Here is a 19,507-nt window from a genome sequence, read left to right as displayed (position 1 = left end):
CTACCATTTAATACACTGGGGTAGATGAGCTGTGCAGAAAAGATGTTGACAGTGCATGGAAATTCATAAGGTAGTATCTGACACAATGTATAACTGAATACCAAGGGTTAAGTGAGTAAATAGAGTAGAAGTGAAATGGATGCACAGTGAAATCAAGCAAGCAATGTTGGAAAAAGAAAATGCTATGGAGGAGGTATTATAAAGTGCAGGTTAGGAAGGTGGAAAGCATAGTAAAAAAAAAAGAAAAAAAGTGCAGTATGAGAGAAGACTGGCTGGTGAGGCCAAGGTTAATTCAAGGAAATTCTTCTGCTATATGGCAAGCAAGAGAAAGAATAATTATGGTAAGTTGACACACTGGTCATGGCAGCAGAGTGACTTTTGCAAACAATATTGTGGAGTTATTGAATGAGCACTTTATCCACATGTATCATACTGGTATAAACAATGAGTCTGCTGACTCCACGGAAAGTCATGATTTATTTTCAATCATGATTTTAATTCTGACTGGAGATGGTTCTTTAAAAGCCACAATTTTTGTCATATAGACAAAGCCTCGCTGGCCGAGTGGTTAGCGTATCCGTTCCCCAGATAAAAGGCTGCGGGTTCGAATCCCGCCGTGTGCATGGATGTTTGTGATTGTCCGTGGAAATACTAGTGGTGGTCGGCGATAGATGTAGTTAGAGTTGTAGAGCAGATGCCCTCTCTTGACGAGTCTTTGGACTCCTTGGAGGTGACAAATAATAATAATTGCATACCAAGTTTTTTTTTTTTTTTAGCAAGTATATTTATTTTCTTTGGAGGTTGCACCAAGGGTTCCACAGTTTATTTTTTTTGAAAAAAAAATTGAATCATTATATATTTGAGTCTATACTTCACCTTTGCAAACTGCTGAACTTTCTTAAAAAATTTTTTTTACATATTTTTTTTTTCTCAGTATGGAATTCAGATTTTCAAGATTGAAAGAATATAACTGCAAAGCCTCATGAATAAGAGGAGAATGGGGGGGGGGGATGCGATTGAGACATGTTAATCAGGGGTCGTTATCAGGTAACATGGAAGAAATTTTTCACAAAATGGGAGAGGAAGGGGGTAGAACAAGAGGCTATCCCTGGAAACAATATGAAGATGTGAGCAGAGAAGTGAGGAGCAGGTTCTTTTGCATGGAGAGTAGTTGGTCAGTGGAATACATTTCCCAAGTGTGTTGTGAATGTACACACATTCAATTGGTTTAAGGCATATTTGGACAAGCTTTGTGCGATGGTGTGCCACTATGAGCCTCTCATTCATGGAGATCAGATGTCAATAATAATAATAGTAATCTTGCTCAAAAGTAAATGGTGACCACTTCCTATTTCAAATCCCTTGTATGCTTATGTCCCAAACAAAAGTCAATTGGAATTATTTTTTTCTGTTGTGAATTTGTGCATATTTTAACATGGTATAAGTAATGACTAATCCATGTTTTGAACATAAATCCTACTGGATTTATGTTCAAAACTATGCCTTTACTATCAGCTCTGCTCTTTTCTCCAAATTTTCCAAAACATTTTATCTGGTGTTCAATTCATACTCTACTGTTATCTCTGACAAGGACCAGCATTTGTTTTTCTGTTTATGTCGGCTGTTTTCTTTAATGACTCAAAAAGATCCTCTTCCTCCTTGGAAATTGTGCCTGTAGGACCACAGGCACAGTTTCCAGTTCCCCATTTTGATGTTTGCACACCTCACTCTACTTAAAATTGTCTTCAAGTCTAGTTTTCTTTCCTTTCTCTGATCATTGCCTGAATATAACATCTTGTATTTATTTAGAAGAATCTCATGTTTTTTCTTTGTTTCATTAACACCAACTATGTTGATATGGTACTTCTTTAATGTGCCAGTTCCACTTCTTTTCCATTAATACTTCTAAGTTGATGGCATGGTGCTTACCTTGAATAATATTATTATATTTGATGTTGTTTGAATTTGTTCCAGTAACTGACTTTTCACCATTCTTGTTCCCTGACACAATCAATTGTTTAATCAAGTGATGTCCCAACTGGCATGCAACTTTTTATGCTCTACCATTGTTTTCTTTGGGTCTAAGCCAATATATGCCAGAGTTGGTTCAGCTAAATTCCAAATTGCCAGTCTATTCTCATTTGTTCAGTATCCAGGAGGAGAACTATTAACAGAGCACACCATGAGGTGAGGATTGGACATTAGGTCAATATCCCTCAGTAATTTAAAGTGTAAATTTGAAAATTATTAAATAATCACATCTACTTTTATTTTTTCTTATTTATTTAGTAGTTTACTTTTGTCCGTGCGGTTAGCCTAGTGGCTGTGCGCTTCGCAATCATATATCTGGGGAAGGAGTGAGGAGGAGGATCTTCCTCAGCCATAGCCAAGTTAACCGGTCTTGGGAGTGGACAGCAGGGATTTTTCCCCAGTTTATCCTGGGGTTTTTCATCCCGCAAACAGGACCCGTGAACATATAGCCATAGGACATAGAGACAAAGACAGAAGAGGAGATGGGTGCTATCTGCCTTAATTCATCGCCCAGTAGACATTCATGGCTCAGCCATGAGTGACCCAACGGTCCATTAAGGACTATGGGAGAGGAGAGGATAGTTTACTTTTAACTGTTTATATTTTTACCTCATTAATTCTTAATTACAACTATATAAAAAATAAAATAAAATAAATCAGTACCCCTTTAGAGATAGCTCAAGACTATCACTAATTTTAAACCATATCCAGTTGAAGAGTTTTTCCTCCTCGTTACATGAGCATCATCAAAACCGGATAGCCATTTATATATAGGGATTGGACAAAATAATGGAAACACTTATATATATATATATATATATACACACACACACACACACACACATATATATATATATATATACACACACACACACACACACACATATATATATATATTTTTTTTAAATATGGTGTTAGACCACCTTTTTTCTTTAGTACAGCCTGAATTCTTCTTGGAATGGACTCAAAGTTTTGAATAGTTTCTGGCAGACTTTGCACCATTCTTTTTGAATAACATCTTCAAGTTGTTAATTAGTTTAGTTGTTATTCATTGCAATCTCTGTATAGTTGCCTAGTAATCAGAGTATGAAAACCAGATCAAATGACATATATACAATCAGTTCATAATTACCCTTTCTCATCTTTATGCTTGTTAGGATTTGAGACCAGTATGATTAAATTCTATCATAGCACCTGAAAACTATAATATACAAAATGTAAAATCCCAATGGAAGAACTGTAGCAGTCTGTTAGCTGAGTACATATATTTTTTTATAACAGAATTACCTTGATAGCATATTTCTATAATGATTATCTTGTGGGTGAAACATAGGTTGAGTTATTATACAAACTGCTTTTTGAATACTAATTTTTTTTTCTCTTTGTGGCGATCTTACATCTCAAATAAATAAACAGAAGAAACAAGGAGCTATCACTGAGGTCCTTAATCTGCATGTTTTATAATTACAAATCACATCCCAAGATTTTGAGCAATTCAGACTTAAGAAAGCTTTTATTACTGGCTTGTTTTCCTAAGTGTGGGAGGAGGACATTAAATGTTTATATCTATTAGTGATTTAAATTAACTAAAGAATAGTCGAATCTGTTTTTCTAGCAATTCTTTGAATAAAGCGGTTTAAGGATTACTGCTATTTAGTTTACAGCTCACTTTGATGAATTTTGTAAAAATTTCAAACCACATTTACATTATAAACTAAATTTACTTATTTATTCATTAGTCAGAATATTAAAATTTCTTTGTCTATGTAAAATTATCTGCCTTGCATCCACATTAGATTAAGAACAATTACATATCTGATGACAAAAAGACCTGTGAAAATAAAATGACCTCATTGGATAAGAAAATATTTACACCATATAAAAAAAAAATTATACTGTTTTACACAATAGGCAAAGCTTTTTTTTTTCTTCTTGAGGTTCTATAAAACCATTTTCTGTTGTTGTCATTTAATGAAAAGCTATTAGTTTTTACAGAATGAAATAGTAAGATATCACAGATCCTTTAAAAATCTGTTTCACAGAGAAAAATACTGAAGTAAACATTAAACAAAATATAATTTTTCATACCTGTCCAGCAAATATGGATGAAGACAAAAACTTGTTTATACAAGATACCTTTACTGTGCTATAACAACCATCCATCTCACTTCCCCAAAACACTTTGCTTTTCTTCATTAGATTTACCATTTTTATAATCATTTTTATGAATTACCACTATCCTTTACATGTTGATCCTAAGGCAGGTAATATAATACAAAGGGGAATAATAATATCTATAATTCCATTAAGAATTATTAAACATTTATAAAAACTCAATAAATTTAGTGATATAACAAGAACTGTTTCAAATGACAAGATTCTTAAGAGAATTAAGGATAATTACAATTGTGAAGTTTTTCTCACTTAGTTACAGTGTATAATATAATAAGTTACAAGTATATACTATACTTGACAAATATTCTTGTGAAGTGCGATGCACACTGTAACTAAGTTGAACAACTTTCCACAACTAATCCTCATCCAGAATATTTAAAAATAGTGATACTTTTTCCCCTACTTGTATATGGAAAATGACTTCTGCATTGATTTAACCTTGGCATCTCCTTGGGTCTGACTCCCATTGATGAGACCTCAATAAAGGTCAAAACTGGTCTGGGTAATGACCTTTCCCATAATATTTTTACATTATGGGGTACTAAGGCAACTGATGTGAAGTCAAATAGCCTCTATATACCAAGTACACTAATTATGAAGATACTTCACATTTATGCTTACACTTGGGTATAGAATTAAAACAAGAATATTATTTCTTGTTAAGTATAATATAATATACAAGGATAATTACAAATTTGAACACTAGATGGGTTCATACTTGTTACAATAGAAATGTGACACAATAGAAACTGTAAGAATGAATATCAGGAAGACAGCCAAAATTTCCCTGTTCACTGATGTTTTTCTTTAATATGGATAATTATTACTAATACTGCAGTTTATAAATAAATAGTTTTCTATAAATAATAGGAAAACTGAAAGAAATCAGTAATAAAACATTTTTTTGCAAAAATTATTTTGATGGTTACAGGGCTTTAACATTATTAAACACAAAAATAATGTATCGTTCAGAGGTTAAAAAAAAAAGTGAAAGGAAATCGTGAATTTTACAAAGGCACATGATTAAGAAATATTTTAACTCCAGTTTAAATAGCTTGCCAAACAATTTTTTTATGACAATGGCAATCTGAATTGCTAATCACAAGTCAAATTATTGCAGCACCAGTGAATGTTCCAGTTCATCAAGATTAAAAAAATAACCTCTCTTTAAATATCTTAATTTCATGATGTAATTTTTTATGTACAAAAGAAAACATAAAGCAGTTCATAAAAAACTTCATATTGTAAGCACTAATTACATTTCAGTTTTTATAAAATACAATATAAAGATAATACTGCAATAGGAATTGGTGAAAACATGTTTACAAGCAGTATGCACATGTTGGCCATGGCAACAGAGCAACAACGTCCATGACCTAACTATTAAAAATATAATTTGCCCATTAAAATTCTGTTCCTTTACAGTTAAATAAAGAATATCTTGAGGTTTTCTGGTTTTCACGTTATAATTCCATCCCACACATCTTGCTTCTGTTTGACTGCTTGCCTCCGTCGTTCTACAGAATGGGGGAAAAAATTATTATTTTTTTTTTAGGCTATTTGATTTAGCAGTAAATAATGTAATTTATGTTTATAGAAGGATAAAATATTCATATTATTTGTACTATGAAATTGAAGATTCTAAAAGTGGACATTATACAAACTTATGGAGAATGAGGTGCCACAACATTTTTGCCTAATTAGAGTTTCCCTGACAGCACTGTTGTAAATTCTTCACCCAAACCAGGTAGAAATCTGTAGTGACTTGTCAAAAGATAGGCAGTTCCTAAGTTCACTATTTATTGGAAATTAACATTACAGTGAAGTAAAGGAAAAATTTTCTTTTATGATAAAATATCAAGTTGAAATTTTAGAAAAAGAGAAGCGAGAAAGTAGAAATCCCAGAAGACATGATTGAGAAGTAATGGAAAAATTTTAAAATGAAATGATATATAATGAAGTGACAAGAGGCTGGGTGCTATGAAGGGGAAAAAAGAAAGATTGGTTATTAGACAAAATCTGGAAATTTAAAGAAGCATAAAATGTTTAAAAAAAAAAAAGCTATATCTCAAAGAATTAAAGAAATTCATATGAGCAATTACAGAAAGATAAGTTAAAAGATATGAACAGTTTGGCAGAAGAAGCACAAAAAGGCTGCAGCATTATGACACATTGAAAAAATGTACAAGGTGACAAGGAAAATATGCTCTAAAGAGAAGAAGCAAGTTAATGCTATAAGGTTTGCTGCTAATTGAAAAGGATAAGAGTAGTGAAGATGAGTGTCCAGGCAATTTATGTTGCCAGAAAACTAGCCATTTGGCTTTTTATCTTAACTAAAATATAATTACACCTTTATGGCATTTGTATAATGAAGGTATGCGAGTTCTTTTCACTAAGCTTTGATATCTTTCAGGTCTACCTACTCACTGATGCAGACCTCAAAAAAAGGTTGAAACCGGTCTGGGTAGTGACCTCTCCTCATAATGTAATGACAGTATTACATCTCCTAGGAGCTGTGTTTTACATTATGAGAAAATATCAAGAATAGTGAGGGAACTTGCTCCACCTTTACTTCGAATTGCCTTCGCCGATAGTTTTTCGGCATGAAACTTATAGATCGTAGTTATCGATCTTTAGTTTCGCTTACTGGCTATTAAAACAAAGGATGTTTATCCCCTTATTTTCTATATTTAACACTGTTAAATAGGATTAAAAATAAAATAGTACAGGTATTAAGACACAAACAAGTTAGTTTTAGAACAGGTGGGAGTATTGCACATCAAATTTTTAACAAAGCACAAAACTTAAAAGCTCATTATACCTAAATTTTTATAGATTTTTCCAAAGCATTGGACAGTATTCATAGAGAAACATGGTTAATTATTATTATATATTTGAGAATAATCATCAAAGAAATGTATCAAGAAAGTGAACATTGTTTTAAACAAAACTTTTACTTCTTTATCAATCCTATTTCATCCTAGTCCTTATCTCAAATGAGACAAGTTGTTTAATGTTTGGTTTACTGTTTAAAAGTCATTGATTGGATTATGAAAAAAGCTGTATGTGTAAGAAGAGGAATTCTATGTTACATTTGGCAGATGATGCAGACAACATACTCTTGATATAAACAAAATACACTGATATACAAGCAAATTAGAAACAAAATATCAAAAAAAAGTTGGTCTTAAAATAAATGCGACCAAAACAAAGTTTTAATCACATTGCGTGACCATATTTATAAAATATAAATAGCAAGCAGATCTTTCCCTAACCCCTACTAAATTGGTGTAATGTGTTTATTCTTCACTTTGAATAGTGAGGGATAATAGGAGAAAAAAAAAGTGATATTTAGAGATTGTACACAGCGATAAAATAACTATGAAATTTAATGAAATGACCATACACATTAAAAAATAAATTCATTATTAAGTATCTCATCACAATGCATGGATATATATAGACTGGAAGGAAGAAAGATCATATAGTGAGAAGGAAACTGAATTTATGCACTTACTGAGAGATAATTACTTGAGGCAGCATGTGGTGGTGGGAGAGTATTGGGCCTGGTCATAGGATCAGCCTCTGATTGGTGAAAGTGACCATGCAGTCTTAATTTGGGAGAGTGTACAATACTAGGAATATTCTGTCAAGAAGGGGTATATGTGGAACTACAAGGCAGGTGATTATGACAAGCTTAAGAAACTTAAATCTGTACCATGGCATAAAACACTGCAGGGTAAGGATGTTAGTAGTGCATGGGAGATAATTAAGGGTCATCTAGAAGAAGCAATATTAAATTGCAGACTTGAAGTAAGAAGGGTTAATTGGGTAGGAGTTGGATGAGTAATATTAAGCACGACCTGCAGAAGAGAATGCTGTGGAGGGTATATGAAAAAAAAGCTCATGCAAGGAAGACAAAATCAGATTGAGAAGAATATATAGTCAAGCAGGCCAAAGGAAATCTCAATGAGTTCTTTCATTATATATATATGGTAAGTAAAAGGAAGAATGACTATGGAAGATTAACCTTAATGAGTGATAGTGGTGACAGAAGCAGATAAAATAGTCTAGTTACTGAGTGACCACTTTGCAAGGGTATATAATCCTGGTGAGGTTACTGCTTTAATATATGTGACAGACACTAATGCAGGAACAGAGGTGGATGAAATGGAGGTTATTAGGATATTGCAGAATCTCAATGCAAATACAGCTGTGGGATTAGATGGGATATCAGCTCAGGTTTTGCAAGAAAATGTGCTGTGGTAATGGCAATGCCTGTAACTAGGCTGTTTAATTTAAGTCTAGCTCTGGTAGAATTCCAAGGGAGTAGAAAGAGGGCAAAATAATTCTCTTGCATAAGGGAGGTTCTAAGACTGCAGTATATACTGATTGGTATCTCAAGCATGGGTGGTAAAAGTACTAGAAAATTGGTGAAAAAGAGAATTCAAGAATGGGTGGATAAATAAATGATATCGTACGAGGAGCAAAATGGCTTTGTGAAGGGTTGGTCATGTCTTAGTAATTTACTCTTTGTATATAATAGAGTAACAGCAGAGTTGGATAAAGGAAATGGCTATGTCATGATTCTGCTGGAGTTTGCAAAGGCATTTGACAGAATACCACATGGAACTCTGGTATGCAAATTAGAACAAATGGAGATGGATATGACAGTGGATAAGTGGGTGGCTGCTGGACAGATATCAAAAAGTGGTGTATATATATATACACACACACATACTGCTCAAAATAATTAGGGGATATTTTGGTTTTCTTGTAAATTATAAAGTTATAAAAAAATAATTTACAAATGTAGCACATTTATTTTAAAATATTCTTAATATACAACAGTGTAGAACACACAACTGTGTACAAAATCATGTTAAGACTTGTCGAAACGTGTCTTAGCCATATTAGCATGTGGGGGGTATAAAAGTGTGGTTTGTTGCACTCACTTCTACAGTGCATAATTATCACTTCAACTGTAAACTTGTGTCACCTACCACCCATTATTTTGTTTAAAATGGCAGAGCAACATCATATCCCAGAATTCATGACTTGGAGCCATTGGTTGATTAGAAGCTGGACAGATGCAGCAAGTTGTCGCTCAAGCGCGTTGTGTATCAAAGTGTAATTTCGCAACTTTGGAATTGCTTTCTGGAGACACGAAATGTTCGATATCGTCTTCATGCCATAGGTTTATATGTTCAAAGACCAATGGTTTGCATTCCACTTACTGCAAATGACAAAAGAGCCAGAACAATTTGGGCACAGGAACACCACAATTGGACAAATGAGGATGGGATTGTGTACTTTTTAGTGACAAGTCCAGGTTCAGTCTGCAACCAGATAACCAACGTATCTTGATATGGCATGAAAGTGGAACAAGAAATAATCCACAGTTAATTCGTGAAATACCCCAACGTCAAGGTGAGAGTTTGATGGTATGGGCTGGAATAAGTATAGGTGGTCATACTGATCTCTATTTTATTAGAAACTGTTCCTTAACAGCCCTAAGGTACTGCAATGAGATTTTGGAACCTATAGTTCAATTGGCCAAGAATTAATTTTTATGGATGACAATGCTTGTCCACACTGTGCAAATTTGGTACAAGAGTGGTTTGAGGAAGAAGGTATTGAAAGAATGGACTGGACTGCCTGTTCATCGGATTGTAATCCAACTAAACATGCCTGGGATGCTTTAGGTAGGTGCGTTTCTGTTCAACTGGTGCCACCACAATCACTTCAAGAACTCGAAATTGCTCTCACAGAAGAGCAATTACGATGAGTGGGAAATATCCCACACTGTTTGATCATCTTATCTGGTCCATGCAATCAAGATGTACCACTGTTTTGGCTGTTAATGGAGACCATATACGCCCATTAACATTAACAAAAGCGTTTTTGGCTATTCTTGTTAAAATTATTTCACGCTAAAATGTATAATTTGTTAAATTTATAATAAATATCATTATTTAAAGAGTATCTCATCAATTACACCCTATCCATAACTAAGAAATATTTATTCACGTATAAAGTACCCAATAGTTATAATTATCCGACAGAAACTAAAATATCCCCTAATTGTTTTGAGCAGTATATGGAAGGGCAGAATCAATGCAAAAACAGGTCAATGGTGGTGTGTCGCAAGGTTTGGTGCTGGGACCATTGCTGTTTAATTTGTATGTAAATGATATAGGAAATAATCTGAAAGAAAATATTGAGTTGTTTGTTGATGATGCAAAATTAGGTAGAGTAACAGCTAATCCAGTGATGTGGAGAGCTTGCAGTACAATTTAAATAAGCTTTCGGTAAGTGTCAGTTTCATGTGGAGAAATGTAAAGTTATGCATTTTGGAATAAATTGATTACAAACTGTGTATCACATTGATGTCACTATATTCCAGGAAATAGATGAGGCTAGAGATTTAGGAGTGGTGGTGGATAGAGTTCAAGTTTAGAGGACATGCTGCTACGATTACTTGGCTATTGAAGAACACATTAACAAGTAGAGATAAGTTATTCCTTTTTAGAAGGCCTTGATACGTCCACATCTGGATTACTGTGCTCGAGTCTAGTCTCCTGGATTTCTTGGGGATTAGAAGATTCATAGGCAAGTGGTCTGTGGAATGTTGTGAGAAATATGTATTTTCTTATCCAGAGTGATAGCATGAAAACCAAATCACCCATTCCCAATATATTTTAAAAACCTTTTAAGCATTGTTGCAAAATATATATATATATATATAGTTGTAAAAAAAAAAAAGTATATATATTTTGCAACAATTGCTTAAAAAGTTTTTAAAAAATTGAGAATGGGTGATTTTGGTTTTCATGCTATATATATATATATATACACACAAGGTGGTATTAAATAATGAGACTGGTTGCAAAAATGTGGTTTATTATTAACTTTGTACAACTTAATTGTTATCCCATTCAACATGCTTCTCTCCTCTATCTATACACTGTTGCACACAAATTTTCCATTGTTGGAAGCAGTGCTACCATTTTCTCCTTTACCTCATCCACTGACTGAAAATGGGTGCCCTCCAATGCGGATTTCAACTTTGGAAAAAGGTAAAAGTCGCATGGTGCTAAGTCCGGCGAGTAAAGTGAATGGTCCAACACTGGGATCCTCTTATCAACCAGATACTGCTTTACAGACTGTTGGCTGGAGCGTCGTCCTGAGGCATTGTTCTTCCACAGATCAGTTCTCTTCTTCTCGCTCATTCTCTCAGCTTGGCCAGAATCTTAAGGTAATAATGTTGGTTAACTGCCTGACCCTCTGGTACCCATTCAACCATTGTCATACCAACGATATTAAAAAAAAAACACGATCAGCATTGTTCACATAAAAAAAAAAAATGAGCCACCTTGTTCATTGTTGCGATGTTTGTCTTGTTTGCTGCTGCACTTCTGTGAAAACCCAGTAAATAGAGTTATTTTTGTACAGTATTAGTGCTCACCATTGGTGCTTTGGAACGCATCACAGATAGTCTATACTGATTGTAGCCAGTTTTTGTGTGCCACCCATTTTAACACCCTCTGTCAGTTATTTTCAGCAGCCGCCCTGGGTGTTTTCCTGCACTAATGATGCCAGAACGTCTCCATTTGTTGATCACATCACCAACCATTGATTTTGAATGCTCCAGTTGAGTGGCAGTGGCATGTATGGACATGCCATCAATGTGATAGCCCATGATGATACCTCTCTTGAGGCCACTGGGTTCAGGTCGTGTTGCCACAAGAGAGGTATCATCATGGGCTGTCACATTGGTGGCATGTCCATACATGCCATTGCCACTCAACTGGAGCATCCAAAATCAATGGTTGGTGATGTGATCAACAAATGGAGACATTCTGGCATCATTAGTGCAGGAATGGATTACAGTAATGAATATTGCCCTTAGGGAATACAGCAAAGGAGTGACAAACTGGCTGCATTAATTCACTGCAAGCCCCTCGGGGGTTGCTCAACCCATTCTAAGGGATAGATGGGAAGGATAGGTGTATATATACTAGTGGAATGAGACAAGCTTTATAGCATTTTTAGAATGGTCTCTCTTCAAAATTTGCTCGCTTCATCTAGCAAAATATTAGCATATAAATATTTATTTTAGTTAAATTATTTTCATTCCTTGTTTCACAGATGTTACAGGTTATTATATTTCAGAAAAATAGATTCAACTATGGAAATTTAAATCAGGAAATAAAGTTTTTACAAATGGTAATAATTGGAAGAGAAGTGACTGTATTACTTTCTCAATGTACATTATTTAGTTAGGAAAGAAATGATGAGAGATGTGGATTGAATAGGAAAGCAGTACCTTTTAACTTTCAACAACCTATCAGGATTTTAAAATGTTTAAATATAAAATCATGATTCAATGAAATCCCAAAGTAAATTGTTTAAAAATAGTTCATAATTAAACAACAGCAACTGCCATATATTTTTACAAAAACTCATTTATTTTGTAAAAATAAATTTTTACTTCTTGATAATGAAATTATGTGAAAGAATAAAACATCCATTTTAACAATAATTGGCTTTTATGCCCGAGAAGAAGGAAGAGAAGATGATCATATTGAATGTTATAATCAGTTACAAAATATATATATAATAATATAATAAAATAAATAAAAATTATGTAATATTAGCTGCTTCTTCTGCAGCTTCTCCCACTTAAGTGGGGTCACTGTTGATAATGAGTCTCCTCCACACCTTCCTGTCTTGGGCTATCACCACATCCAAGTTCGTCATCCTCGAGTCCTCTTCTACCAGCTCCCTCCATCTCTTCTTTGGCCGCCCATACTTCCGCCTTCCTTGCACATCCATCTGCATGACCCTTCTTCCCATATTCGTCCTCCCTCCTCATCACATGACCAAACCATCTCAACCTTGCCTCCTGTATTTTTGCTCCTAAGTTCGTAACTTTCACTGTTCCCCTGACATAGCCATTTCTCAGACGATCCTTTCTGGTCACGCTGCACATCCACCTAAGCATTCTCATCTCTGCTACTTCCATCCTGCTGATGTTATTTTTCCTCAGGGCCACAGTTTCTATAGCATATGTCATAGCTGGCCTCACCACTGTCCTATAGATTTTGCCTTTCAGATTGATCGGCACCCTCTTATCGCATAACACTCCAGCCATCTCCCTCCAGTTCCTCCAACCCACTTCCTTCTCAGCTCCTCCATCTTCTTCCACTGTTGAACCTAAGTCTAAAGTCTCTCACCTTCCTGATGACATTTCCTTCCAGCTCCAGATCTATCTCCTGTCCGCCACCCACTGTGCAACACATATACTCTGTCTTACCTGCTCAGTCTCATACCTCTCTCTTCCAGTACTTTTCTCCATCTTTCCAGTTTAGTTCCTGCTTCTTCTCTTGAATCTGCACACAGCAAGATGTCATCATACAGCTTTGTCCAAGGCGCATCTTCTCTCACCTCCTCCATCACCACCTCCATCACAATGTTAAACAAAAACGGACTTAATGCTGACCCTTGATGCAAGCCAACTGTTACTTGAAAACTTTCTGTCTGTCCCAGACAGGTTCCGAACACTTGTCTTCACATTTCTGTACATTTCCTGCAACAACCTGACATATTTCTCCGGCACCTTCTTCTCCCTCAGACACCTCCAGACTTCTTGCCTTGGCACTCTATCGTATGCTTTCTCCAGATCAATAAATGCCAGATGTAGCTCCCTTTGTTTCTCTCGATACTTTTCCATCATCTGTCGTAACCCAAAGATGGCATCTGTTGTTGATCTACCACATGAAGCCAAATTGTTCCTTTGCAATCTCCACCTCCTTCCTCAATCTACCATCAAGAACCCTTTCTAGGATTTTCATTGTGTGGGACATCAACTTTATTCCTCTGTAATTTTTACAGTCTTGTGCATCCCCTTTACCCTTGTAGATGGGGACAAGATTGCTCTCCCTCCATTCCTCGGGTATATTTTCCCGTTGGCAAACTTTCATGAACAGGTCCCACAGCAGGTCAATTCCCTCTTCCCCCAGTGCCTTCCATGCCTCCACTGGAATTCTGTCGGGGCCCACTGATTTTCCATTCCTCATCCTTTTCATGGCCTCCGTCACTTCCACTCTACTGATGTTCTGCACCATTCCCTCAGAAGGCTGCCCATCTCCTCTGTGAGTCCTTGCATTTTCCTCATTCAAAAGTCCCTCAAAGTATATTTTCCATCTGTTTCTTATGTCCACATCCCTCCATAATACTGTTTCTTCAGCATCTTTGATCTGCCTCACATGTAAGATGTCCTTTGCTGCTTTATTTCTACATTTTGCTAGTTGGTAAATTTTTCTCTGTCCTTCCTTTGTTTCTAATTGATCATACAGATCTTGATATGCCATGGCCTTTGCCTGTGCCACAACTCTCTTGGCTTCTTACTTTCTCTCTCTCTGTCCTCTTCCACTCGACTCATCCCACTTCTGCTTTGCCTTCCTCTTAGCTGTCACTGCCACTTGTACATTATTATTCTACCACCAACCCTCCTGCTCTCTAATCTTTCCAGATCACCAAGCACCTCGATTGCACAGCTCAGGATTACTTTTGAATTATGTTTCCACCAATCTTGTACACTTTCCAGTCCATCCGAAATCCTCTCTAACATCCTCTCCCTAAAACGATTCCTCACACTCTCCTCTTTTAAGCGAAACCACTTAATTGTTTTCATCCCATGGCATCCAGAGATTCTTATCTTCGATCTTATTTTAAAGTCTGCGCACAGCAGTCGGTGTTGCTGTGCTACTTGATCGGTTGGAATTACTTTACAATTTGTCACAACGTTAAGATGTTTTCTTCTAGTCAAAATGTAGTCAATTTGTGAACTGTTGTTACCACTCCTAAATGTTATCAAATGTTCTTCCCTCTTGTAGAAAAACGAGTTCACAATTGCCAGATCAAACGCTACTGCAAAGTCCACAACCCTCTCTCCTTCCTGGTTCATCATTCCCACTCCGTGGCCACCATGCACCCTTTCATAGTCTCTATTCTATCTTCCTATGTGTCTGTTCAAGTCTCCTCCGACAATCACCATCTCATTTTCTTCCAATTCCCTCATTTCTTTATCTAACACGTTCCAGAACTCATCTTTCTCCTCTGCTGTACAACCAACTTGCGGGGCATATACACATAATACGACCACCCGCTCTTCTCCAAGACCAAATTTCATTCGCATGATCCTGTCGTTCCTTCTACCCACTTCCAGTACTTCACCCTTCATTCTGCCACACACCACAATTCCTACACCATTTCTTCCCTCATTATTCACTCCAGAGTAGAACAATTTATATCCATCTCCCAGTTCCTTTGCCTTTCCCCCCTTCCACCTTGTCTCCTGCACACATAAAATGTCAACTTCCTCTTCCTCATCATGTCTGCCACCTCTCTTCCCCTTCCAGTCATGCTTCCAACATTCAGTGTTCCCACTCGCAACATCCTCTCCACCTGCTGGGCTCGCTTCTTTAACTGCACCTGCCCTTGATGCGGTAGCCCTCGTCCACTTCTCGCAGCTGTAGGGCGATGTGGCTGCGCTTCGCTTAAGGGGTACGCCCTAGCCCTTATATCATTTTCTCTTTGACTCATATCATAGTTTGAGCTGGCATTGAAGTTTTCCGACTGGATGCCCTTCCTGACATCAACCGTCGCATTTATCCGGGCTTGGGACCGGCACCTATTGAGGCTAGCTTGCCTCCTTCGGTGGCTACATAAGATGAAATGACTTAGCAAGATAGGAAAGACTCACCCCTAGCCCTCGAATACTCTAATAGCATGAGGGGAAAGGAGCAAGGAGAGGAGAAAGAAGCAAAGAAAGAAGAGGAGGGACCAGTCTACAGAATAATATAACAGATATATATTACATGAAGTAAGGCATGGTCCAGCATCTGGTACCTCAGGTTTGCCATGCCCGTACTCACTAAAGTGAGCCCTTGAGGTAAAAAAATTATGCAATATTAGCATGAGACTTAAATGCAAGAATTGGAAACTCGAAAATTAATAATAATAATATAGGAATATATGGAGAACATACTCTAAACAGGAATGAGTGTAAAGGGTCTATAACTGTACTCTATGAATATATAATAAAATAAATAAAAATTATGTAATATTAGCAGAAGACTTAAATGCAAGAATTGGAAACACGAAAATTAATAATAATATAGGCAGAAAGTGGAGGAATGATGGTTGTCTGTTAAGCGGAGGAATGATAATTGAAGTACATGTAGAATAGACACGTGCTGAAACTTTGCATCTGTAAGAGCGGGAATCATCTATAAGTCTAATTGCCTCCTCTGGACAGCATTAAGGACTTTTAGAGAAGTTTTAGGTGCACCACCACCACCACCACAAACATGGGAGCAGTATTGTAGGCATGGGCATATTTGGGATTTGTATATATTTAAGAGTTCGTTGGATGTAAAATAGCATTGAATGAAAGAGAGTGTCTCATTTTTTGGATGCTGAGGAAGTTATTTATATGAAGTGTTTATGCCGGAAGAGACTGGAAATAAGTCCCACTGAGCAGAGAGATCTGAACTTGCCTGGTAAGTCATGCATTACTGAGAGTAAGGTTAGATGTTTTGGTAGCACTGAACATGACAAGACTGTTCTTGTCCCTATTGAAGAATAGTATGTAGATCAATGTTTAAGGCACTAGTTGTAGATGATCTTGTAGCTTGGGATGTCTGAGTACTGACAGTTTGTCAAATGAATAGGATAAAGAAAATACTATCATCTGCAAAGCTGTGGATAGGGTTGGTGGTGATCGAGAGTAGGCTGTTTATATACAGAAAAAAGAGAGTAGGTGATAGGACTGAATCTTGAGGCACTTCTGCATTAGTGGTAAAGCTCAAAGAGAGGGGTAGCCAACTATCATGACTTACAGGGTGGCAAGAGACCAAAGAATGGCAATTCGTTTAGCAGGCCTCAATGCCAAACATGGTTAAAAGCTCTGGAAATGTCAAGAACAACAGTAAAACTTTCTCCAAATTTTTCCTTAGGTTTATCTAAGAGGTCAGCTGTGAATTTTGAATGGCAGAATTCATACTGGAGGTCACTGATTAATTGGTGAGCCTCTAAGTAGTGGGGATGGCTATTGATGACTTTCTCCATTATTTTGGAGGTGACAGAGTTGATGGTAATTGGTCAGTAGTTTGATTGCTTCTATCTCCCTTTTTTGGAATAGGCTGGATATGAGATTGCTACTATGCATTGGGATAAGTACCAGCTATGTATAATAACATATTGCAGAAACAATACAAGATAGATGCCATCAGGACCAGAAAACTAAGTCCAAGTTATTTAGTAGTTTTCTGGTGTCTTTTTGTCGAAAAACTACAGGAAATCACCTCCTAGTCCAGCATAGGAGGAGGTGATTTCCTTTTCTCATCTATGCAGGAGTTTGCGGAAAAAAGAGATCAGCTTTATGTTTGGAATGAAGTAACAGTGGTACCATTAAGATGAGTGAGAGAAGTGCAAGTGAGCAGAAGTTGCATCCAATAGCCTTAGCAAGGGACCAAAAGGTACAGCTTCCATTTGGGCAAGAGGCAAGTTTTTTGCTTGTTGGTCGATAAAATCTGATTTGGATATGCTGATGACTGTTTTGCATTTGTGATGCTTTTGGTACAGGCAGAGAGAATGTGTAGCTCTTGATGCAAGTCACCTGCAGTACACTGAATTTTTTTCTTCAAATGCTTTGATACACTTTCTGTTGAACCAGGGCTTGAATAGCAGACAAGAATAGAGTGGTTGGAAGCAATAGTCAGACCAAGGAAAGAAAAAGTAGAAATTCCAGAGGTCATCCCAATTTGCACCTTTGTAGTGCCAGAGGATGCAAAGTCAGAAGTGGTTTGAGGAAGAGCACTCTGTGAGAGGATACTTGCACAAGATTGAGTTGCCAAGAAAAAGGTGAGCTCTGCAGTATATATGGAGGGAGAACTGGTCAAAAAAAGATCCAGAGTATTTAGAGAGTGAAGAAGATTATCAGGCAGCAGGTAGATGTACAATTTGTGTTAGGTCATTACTTGTAGCAAAAACTTCTACTTCTTGTTTAGCTTGATTGGTGATTTTGTAAAAGGGGAGTCAGTTGGAATTGTGGATGTTGAGATCACCTAGGAAGATGACCTTACTATTTAGATAAGCTTGATTGCAGTTGGTCCAGTTTCATGGAAAGGAATGTGAAATAGTCTGAGTGGTTATCAGAGTTTGGAGACCAATAAATGTTACTGAATGGAGAAAGGAAACCTTGAGCTATAAAAGCCAAAAACAGGGGATTCTAACAATTCTCTGAGAACATTTTAATTAAAGGGAAGTTAGTCTTATACAAAGTTGGCAGAGGTTTTCATTCTGCAAAAGCAAACTGGCTGGTAGAACACACACAAATTAACAGACATAATGCACTAGCTTCAAAGCCTTAACTGCTTCAGTCATAATCCCAAATTACATCATCAGATCTCTCCCTGGAATTACACTGATCTCTGGTTTTTCTTAACTTAAATACAACACATAAACAGCCTTCTCAACTAAAAAAATTGGTACTTAAAATGCAACTTTTCATCCATCTAGTTACTAACTGTATACAATTCTTCCATCCTTAAGATATACCGTTTATAACAGTTTATATGTTCATAACAGTGCTTTATGGTATTATACCAATAAAAAATAAATAATATATGCATTGAATTGCTAATGTTTTGTTGGATTGCTAACCAGCAACTTCAGAGGCACAAATTATAGCAGTAACAAAACACACAGCACTAATTAACTGAGTGCTGAATATTTTGCCACAGTTGTAATTTGTATTCCTCAAACTGGCTACTAACTGCACCAAAAAGGTACCAAGGAAATGTTGCAGTCAGGTACTTAAGATCAATTTAAAAAATAATTTTTTAAAATGGCAATCTCACATTCTAGAGTAGGAGTGTCAATCTCAATTGGACCGCAAAAAAATTTTCGACTAAAAAAAGCTGCACTAATTGGAAACAAAGGGAAGTGAAAGAATGAGTATAAATATAAACTGGAAAATTAATAATAAAAATATAATTTATTCCCAGTCATTACAAGACATAAAATAATAATATAATGATTATGACAACTTAATAAATAAAGAATATTTTTTATTATATTAATATTTACTATATATAAAATTTAACCAAGTTAAACCAAAATTAAAATATTATTTGAACAAATCAAATATTTATACAGTCTAAAAAGGTATAAAGCCTCATTAATAACCATTGCAAAAATTTCCAGAGCGTCCTATTAGAGTTTGAAATGT

General features: G+C 36.1%; 2 protein-coding genes across 2 annotated transcripts in view; one reads left to right on the top strand and one right to left on the bottom strand.

The window, feature by feature from the left end:
- The window catches only part of LOC150106797 (uncharacterized), a 128,447-nt gene that overhangs the window by 105,599 nt on the left and 3,341 nt on the right, over positions 1-19,507 (top strand). The window lies entirely within an intron of this gene.
- LOC150106796 (uncharacterized) overlaps positions 3,493-19,507 on the bottom strand; it is a 191,949-nt gene continuing 175,934 nt past the window's right edge. Inside the window, exon 10 of the mRNA XM_090393318.1 lies at positions 3,493-5,723. Coding sequence (XP_090249444.1) covers positions 5,665-5,723 — 59 coding nt within the window. The 3' untranslated portion in view covers positions 3,493-5,664. The remainder of the gene's footprint in view (positions 5,724-19,507) is intronic.

This window comes from Typopeltis vanoorti, chromosome 5 (genome assembly GCF_054136105.1).
Source record: "Typopeltis vanoorti isolate ZY-2024b chromosome 5, IOZ_Tvanoo_1.0, whole genome shotgun sequence".
In the NCBI taxonomy this organism is placed as follows: domain Eukaryota; kingdom Metazoa; phylum Arthropoda; class Arachnida; order Uropygi; family Thelyphonidae; genus Typopeltis; species Typopeltis vanoorti.
This window is presented reverse-complemented; position numbering and strand designations above follow the sequence as displayed.